We start from the raw sequence: 8,684 nt of genomic DNA on the forward strand, positions 1-8,684 counted from the left end.
GAGGTTACTTGCCTCTCTACACACTCAGCTCCTACCTCCTTCCCTTCCTGGTCTTGACTGCCCAATATGCTCCCCTGCACAACCTTCTATATCCTTCCTGCAAGGATCTTAGTGCCCTATTGGCTCCCTGGCATGAGGTGGTCTATCCTGGCACTCATGGGACTTGTATTCCCCTCCTCTGGCTGCTGGAGTTCGCCACCCATTCTCTCTAGCTGGGAAACGTTGCCCCAGACTGAGGTTACTCGATCGGGGGGCACTAGGAATTACAGCGGGGGTCACTACCCGCTTCTCTGCCTGTGGCCCTGCTGGCACACAGCTGGTCGCCATTTTGGCAACCATTGAGGCATGGCACCCACGTGGTACTATCCTCCGCCATCATGGTGGTTTTCTGGGAGGCACGATCCCCAGCATCCGCTTTGCTGATCTCTCACATGGGCACATTGGCGCTCAGCTGACTCTCCAGGTGGAGAGTGTCAGCTCCTGGGAGTACCTGATTCATTGGCATTCCTCTGGGGGTTAGGACCCGCTTCTCTGGCTGTGTCTTGTGGGACATTCAGCCCTCCACCCTCGGGGTGGAAGCAAGGCAGTGCAACCGGGTGGGACACCCCTCAGCCAGCATGGTGGCTTTCATGGGGGTACACTCTTCAGCATCAGTTCGGCTGATTTCTCCCAATGCCACGCTGGCGATCAGCTGACACTCTGAGGGTAGAGTGTCAGCTCTTGGGGCTACCTGGTTCACTGGCGCTCCCACAGGTTCGAGGACCCGCTTTTCTAACTGTGCCCCCGCTGACACACCATCTGGCACTACTGGGGTGGGCAGAAGGCAGGACACCTGGGTGGTGCCCTCCTCAGCCTGCAGGGAGGCCGTCAGTAAGGTGAGATACCCAGCATTAGATAGCCTGGTTACCCCCTCCCGTCACACTCGCATCTGTCCCTCCCACTGCAGGGTGACAGACGGGTCCCACAGTCCCTCATATCTGTCCCTCCCACTGCAGGGTGACACAGACAGGTCCCTCACATCTGTCCCTCCCACTGCAGGGTGTCACAGACAGAACTCACAGTCCCTCACATCTGTCCCTCCCACTGCAGGGTGACACAGACAGGTCCCTCACATCTGTCCCTCCCACTGCAGGGTGACACAGACAGGTCCCTCAAATCTGTCCCTCCCACTGCAGGGTGACACAAGCAGGAGGGACACGTATCCCACTGTATTCTTTTCTGTCCCTGCAGGGTGATATATACATCCCTCTCTCTCTCCCCCCATGTGTAGGATGATATTGCTGTGAAATACAAGTACAATATATTCCAGTAACTGCAGAGGTCACCACGGGGTGAGACGCTTCCACACGGACCAGAGACCATTCTTGGAGCATCTGACTAACTCACTGATCATGAACAAGGACAAAAAGCAGATGACTGAGATGATCTTGGATCACACCCTGGAGATGATCTACCTGCTGACCGGAGAGGTGAGAGCTGCTGGTGACTGTCAAAATGACACCACTCTTATCTCTCTCACTACAGCCGGGACCTGTCTCTGTTGATAACATATCTTCGTCTTCTGTTAATCTGTCTTTTGGTTTTATCTCAGGGCTCTGTCCTGGGACCTCTCCTTTTCTCTCTACACATTATCACTTGGTGACCTCATCAACTCTTTTGACCTTGGGTATCATCTCTATGCAGATATATCTAACCACCCCTTCCTTCACACCTGCAATCCAATTCCAAGTCTCAGATTGCCTTCTACGTGCTATCTTCTCGTGGATGGTCATCCACCACCTAAAATGTTATGTTTAAAACTGAGATCCTCACATTTCCTCCAAAACCTGAGCCTAATATCCCCTTTTTCCATCACCATAAATGGTACTACCATCTAACCTGTCTCCAAAGCGCGTTGCATCGGAGTGACATTTGACTCCTCCCTTTCCTTCTCCATTCACGATATGAATAAAATGTGTCACTTCTTCCTCTGTAATGTTGCCAAGATCTGTACTTTCCTCTGTCAGTCTTCTAAACTGTAATGCATGCCTGTGTCCTCTCCCGCCTTGATTATTGTAACATACTGCTAACTGGCCTCTCTACCGCTCAACTTTCTCCTTTGCAATCTATCCACAATTCTGCTGCCAGAATAATTTCCCTTTTACCCAAAACAGTCCCTGCTCACCTCCTCCTTAAATCCCTCTCCTGGCTTCCCATCAAATTTCAGATCATCTACAAATTTCTCCTTCTTACCTTCAAGGCTTTCCACTCATCCGCTCCTCCATACATATTGGCTTTTATATCTCGTTTTTTCCCTGCTAGTCTCCTGCGCTCTACCGGTTACTGTCTCCTCTCCGCACCTTTCACCTCTACTGCTCTCTCTCACCTTAAACCTTTTTTCCCTCACTGCCCCTTACCTATACACTCCGTATACGCCAAGCACCTTCTGTTCCCTGCTTTAAGTCAAACCTTAAAACTCGCCTCTTAAATGAAGCATTTCAATACCCTGGACTCAGGGGTACAGTCCCACACCCACAGTCTCTCATGCCAACCTTGTGGCCAAGCACTGCCATCTACTGCACTTATTCCCTCATCTGCTGTCTCTGTAAGTCTCCAAACATTCCAATTAGATAGTAAGATCCTGGGCCCACCCCCTATATAAAATGTATTATAAATCTCTGTGTTACCCATGCTCTGTTACACAGAACCAGAGTACAGGGGCTGCACCTACCCTATGTTACAACTGACCTTATTGTGATTTACCATTTTAGGGATGCCTTGTGGAAAAGATTCAAAGTAACTGTCCCTTCCAAGGATCTCTAATAACTACAGGTGCCTGTGGAACAGATGCACAAGGCAAACAAGAATAGCAAACGCCCAATATTACTCTTGATAATCTTCACCAAAATAGATTAAATCCAGCAAACTTCTGGAAGGTTCCCTGGAAGCAATATATTCCAGCCATTTTGCCATCAACAACCATCTAATATCAATGATGATATTACACTGACATTGCAGACGCATTCAACGAATACTTTGTGGGGTGTGCTTCTTCCCTGCTATCAAAGTGAGACCCTAATTACAATCATGAAGCTCAACCTGTGAAAACCCCCTATGTCTCCACCCCGAGAAGATGAGATTGCACAGGCGCTCCTAACATTAAAACTAAACAATCAGTGTGGACCTGACCTACTGCAATCAAAGTTCCTATGACTCCGTGCCCCAGTCATTGCCATACGACTTGCCTCCCTAATCAACTCTATTTTGTCTTCAGACCATTTCCCACAGACCTGGAAATCTGCCAGAGTTGTCACAATCTTCAAAAGTGGGGAAAACAACATTGTCTCCAAATACAGACCAATCTCTCTTCTCTCAATACTATCCAAAGTCATGGGGAAATGTGTCCACTATACCAAGACAAATTTCCTTAGCATTTCCAATCTGGATCTCGCCCCAAATACTCCATCGTAACTACGCTCTTAAAGGTTTGCCATGAGATCCAGTGTGGAATGGAACTGGGACAACTTACAGGTGCAATATTCCTAGATTTAGCAAAGGCTTTTGATACAGTTGATCATATGATTTTTTTAAGCTTCAGTACTCTGGAACAGGGGAACATGCGTGAAACTGTAAAAGTGTGTGGGGTCTCAGCAGTGAAAAATCACAGAAAGCAAGTAGCTTGAATAAAAAATAACTTGTAATGATTAAAGCGTATCAGTAAGGATGAACATAGATGCAACATGAGAGATTTATCACACAAGATCAGAGGTATTCCTATAACCATAGTCTCTTAAAAGGTATTTAAGGAAGAAAGGGGCGGTATCAATATTCCTGGATTAATAGAGTAAACTAGCCACTGTCTGTATGAGATATCCAAGTAATGAGCTACATGGTATAAAAGCATATCTATGTAAGGCACTGAGTGACAGTCTAAAGCCACATGTGGCACAAAGCAAGAGTCTAAAGCAGTGATTCTCAACCTTTTTTGTTTGGAGGAACCCTTGAAGTATTTGAAAAAATCTTGGGGAACCCCTATTTGGCTGACACATACTAGGCTCGACAGGGATCAGTCACAAAATTTCACACCTCACGAGCCACCTCTATTTCCCTATACCCATGTATTTCTCTCCCCTCCGTCTCACTAACTCTCCCCCCCTCCCGCCTCGCATGTATTTATCCCTTGCGTCTCACTCTTACTCCCTCTTTTCCTCACTCCTCCCGCCCCCCTCTCTTCTCTCACTCGCCCCTACCTTCCGTCAATTACCCCACTCTCACTCAAACCACCCTACAAAATACATACCAAAAAAAACCACCCCCGGGGGTGGGGGGGGTCTGCTTCAAGGAGCCCCAGGGTTCCACGGAATCACTGGTCAAAAGCCACGTGTGGCACAAAGCAAGAGTCACTACATGAAGTAAAGTATCCTGTAAGTGTATAAGACACAAACCATACAATGGGGCACAAAATACAGCACGGAAGGTACTTACCCAACTGAATTTGTTCAATCACGAATAAGTGTGAAACAATGTCCACCAGTCAGCGTGGTGCAGGGGGCCCATTTCCACATGAAACGAGACCCGTGGTACTTCCCTGAGTGTGCGTGGTAGAGGAAAAGTCTGTTTGCTCCAAAAGCTGTTTGTTGCGTATCTGTGCTCGTGCTCCGTTCCTGTGTGCCTCAGGATGTGACTGCAGAAGGGGAGCTCCGGCGGTGCTCCTTAAGTAGGCGACTTGATATCAGTCCGCGCCGACGTGTCTACGGCAGCCTCGTCTGGACCTGTCGTTGCCATGGAAACTCAAATGAAGCGCTGTCGTCAAGGTTGAGAAGTGCACTTTTATCTCTCCTTGCAGACCCAATTGTGTAGCAGAGGACAGAGATATATCCCTCTGAGGTCCTAATGGATGCGCACTCATTCAAACATCCGTGTGTAGGGAGTGAAAGAAGAGATAACATGTACAGTATTATATAGATTATCACATGCATGCATTGTGCCTGTGTTACATTATTCTGTAATAGCCTCAGAATATCACAAGTCCTGTAATTATTACATATTATGTGTAATGTGATGTTTGTACAATACATGATCTTTGGCACAGTTGGGTCAGTGAGTGTGGTGCAGTAAAGTCAGTGATACAATAGACAGAATTGGTGGGGAGGCCACTGAATAGATTACATGAGTATAGAGCTGGTGACACGAAATTTGTCCCTCTCACTGATAAGCAACAAATCTGCAGGAATATGACACTTATCCACGTGTCTCTTACTCTACACAGTGATATTTATTACTGTCTCTCTATATGTAGGATTGTATAGTTGTGAAGAAGCACGGTGAGCGTGTCACAGACAGCAGCAGTCCCTGTGTGCCTGAAGGATTCTGCAGGACCCAGAGACCCATCATGGATCATCCAACTAACTCCCTGATACATGAGAGAAGCAATGACAAGAAGCTGATGTCTGAGAAGATCCTGGAACTCACCAACAAGATCATTCACCTGCTGACCGGAGAGGTGAGGGCTGCAGGGCACTGTTACATTTTACCGTCTTTATGTCTTCATTCAGCCTGGTCTTGTACAAACTTTGTTCTATGTATCTGCATTTTCCTCTCTCCCTTGCTCACGTGACTTTCCATAAGTAAAAGATTCTTACAGGACCAGTTATTATATCTGGATACTGAGTGGGGGATTCTCTGTGTTTCAGGTGCCTATAAAGTGTGAAGATGTTGCTGTCTATTTCTCCATGGAGGAATGGGAGTATTTAGAAGGACACAGGGGATCTTACAAGGATGTGATGGAGAATAACCAGAACCTCAGCTCACTGGGTAAGAGGAGGTTTCTCTCATTGTAATAGGGATGTCAGTCCTGTGGGGATCCAGCAAACAGGAGCTCAAGTTACACTTTATTTTCTTTCTTCTTTGCAATTTTAATTAAAAAAATATCTCATGTGAGGTTTGTGTCAGGAACAAGAAACAAGTTACAGAGCAGGACAAGCAGAGGTTCAACTCTGTCACCAGCTGGTGCGTTTATAGATGGAACCTCAAGACTGGATATTTTTGAGGATATCTCTAACTCTGTCTGTATTTCTCTAATCTGTCTGTCACTGGGTTCTCCTGGTGTTATTCCACATACAGCTATAGCAGACGTTATTACACCATTAACGATAAAATACTGAGTTAAATAACGTGTTTTCAAAAGCACTACTTTGAAATAACGCATTGCGTTAATGGGTGCCATAACCTCTACACCTGTACCAGGCATGGATACCTTATATAAAAGGTAAGTTAACCACTTAGGTGCTTTGGCCTTCGCCAGTCACATACCGATTGCAATTAGAGACATGTATTTTATACTGTAACGGATGCTCGCCACAATCCGGACAAGACCGCAAGGCCGAGGTGGGAATTAGAAAAAAAATTACCTAGAGACGTGAGGTCGCATCCGGTGTGCAGGTTCATGGTAATGGATAGCCGTGTCACGGTAGTGGAGAATGTAGGAGGCAAGCCGAGGTTGAGGGTTGGAAAGATGCAGATCGTAGGGGTCACTTTAGCCGGGTTGTGGGTAGGAGAGAGCAGAATGGTTGAGAGTAAGCCGGGGTCGAGGATAGGAGGCAGCAGCGAAAGTCCAATGCAAACAAAGCAAGGCACGGCACAATGAGACTATGTAGGGTGCTTGCGATCAGCAAACGTCACAAGGTTTATTCCTGGTGGAGGGGCTGAGCCTAAACAGGAGGACCAGCGAATCAGATGCCGGATAGCTCCTGCAGGCAGGAGAGAATCTGGAACCAATCAAGCGACTGAACCTTGGCGGGGGCGGAGCCTACGATGGATCCTTGCATATTATCTGAAATGTTCAACTAGAAATGTTACATTATTTTAAGCTATTAATGAACTTCTTTACTCACAGTGAATTTCTTTCCAACAGATGGATCCATGAGCAGAAATACACCTGCAGGATGTCACACCCCTCTCTGCTCACCAGGTTGTGTAAATGACGATAACCGTGTCATTACAAGTGATCAAGGAGAAAATACCTTGAGGCAAAATAAATCAAGCAAAAGACTGAGAAACACTGTGACAATTATGGCTAAGGAATCAACTTCATGTGAAGAAGGAAATCTCACAGCCTCCCACACTGATACTCTCAGAGAACATACCGGGACAGAATTTGCAGCTACTCGTATTACGGAGTGTGACAAAGGAAACGCTAATGCACAGAAAACTTACAAGAACTTGTCAGTAATGAAGTATAAGTGCAGTGACTGTGGTAACAACTTTAAAAGTAAAAGTGCTTATACAATTCATCAAAGAACACACACCACAGTGAGGCGGCACAAGTGCTCTGAGTGTCACACATGCTTTTCTACTAAAGGACAGCTGGTTAGACATCAGATAATTCACACAGGAGAAAAGCAATTTGTTTGCTCTGAATGTAGAAAATGCTTTAGTAGTAAGGGCAGTCTTAATACTCACAGAAAGATCCACACAGGAGAAAAGCCATTTGTTTGCTCTGAATGTGGGAAATGTTTTAGGAGTAAGGATAATCTTAATATGCACAGGAAGATCCACACAGGAGAAAAGCCATTTGTTTGCTCTGAATGTGGGAAATGTTTTATCTCCAACTCACATCTTGTTCAACATTGGGCAATTCACTCAGGAGAGAAACCGTTTGTTTGCTCTGAATGTGGGAAATGCTTTAGTAGTAAGAATAGTCTTCATATGCACAGGAAGAGCCACACAGGAGAAAGACCATTTGTTTGCTCTGAATGTGGGAAATGTTATACCTCCAACTCACAGGTTGTTACACATCAGAGAACTCACACAGGAGAGAAACCGTTTGTTTGCCCTGAATGTGGGAAATGCTTTATGTATAAAGTCAGTCTTGTTAAACATCAGAGAATTCACACAGGGGAGAAGCATGTTTCTTTCTCAGATTCAAAAATAGATACAATGCTGCACACCAAAAATAGAAAATAATACCTACAGTTGCCGGTGCCCCTGGTTCAAGGAATACCTGTCTGGAAAATCCTGGATTATAGTCAAGTATATGATCCCAGGCACTGCGGATTTTCATATATTCAATTTATTCGACATAGAAACACACAACGTTTCGACCAGCTGCATGGTCTTTTTCATGTCATTCTACGAAGCTGGTCAAAATGTTGTGTGTTTCTATATCGAATAAATTGAATATATGAAAATCCGCAGTGCCTTGGATCATATTCTTTCTCCGATTGACCATTTGCTTACTCTAACATATTAATAAATAATAATAACTAGTATTTTATTGAAGCCTTGCACATAAAATAGCGATGTAAACAACAAAGGAAAGGGTGGGATTACAGAAATTGGAGAAAAAAATGAGGGCGGAGGCTACAGTGCCACCATTCGATTGTATATTGCAGTAATAGCGTGCTGATTTTACCGTCAAACAAAATACAATGTAATAAAAATGGTGGGGGGATATTGAGTATTGTAATCAATCTGGTACTTTCGGGGTTAATGTTGGTTAGAAATTATTTTAAAAATACAAGAAATTGTGTGTGACCGGTCAAGACCTTTAATGTGTCTGTGCTGAGCGACAAAGAGGGAGTAATTGGGGGCTATCATTGATGGCCCTGTAAAAGTGAAATGCTATGTAATAGCGTCCCTGCCACAGAAGGAAACACTGTGAAAGGATTGAATACGCAGCAGCAGCCGCCGTCCATAGCAACAGC

The 8,684-nt window shown here is 45.4% G+C and overlaps 1 protein-coding gene across 6 annotated transcripts in view; it reads left to right on the forward strand.

Moving 5' to 3' along the window:
- Positions 1-8,083, forward strand: part of LOC142468108 (uncharacterized) — a 12,367-nt gene extending 4,284 nt beyond the window's left edge. For 2 of the 6 annotated variants that reach the window (XM_075574248.1, XM_075574274.1), the window contains exons 2-5: positions 1,271-1,469; positions 5,279-5,482; positions 5,673-5,793; positions 6,893-8,083. In XM_075574248.1, coding sequence (XP_075430363.1) covers positions 1,392-1,469; positions 5,279-5,482; positions 5,673-5,793; positions 6,893-7,944 — 1,455 coding nt within the window. In that variant the 5' untranslated portion in view covers positions 1,271-1,391 and the 3' untranslated portion in view covers positions 7,945-8,083. The other 4 variants (XM_075574290.1, XM_075574280.1, XM_075574264.1 and 1 more) reach the window with 4 other exon arrangements.
- Positions 8,084-8,684: the final 601 nt, after the last annotated feature.

Source organism: Ascaphus truei, chromosome 1 (assembly GCF_040206685.1).
Source record: "Ascaphus truei isolate aAscTru1 chromosome 1, aAscTru1.hap1, whole genome shotgun sequence".
In the NCBI taxonomy this organism is placed as follows: domain Eukaryota; kingdom Metazoa; phylum Chordata; class Amphibia; order Anura; family Ascaphidae; genus Ascaphus; species Ascaphus truei.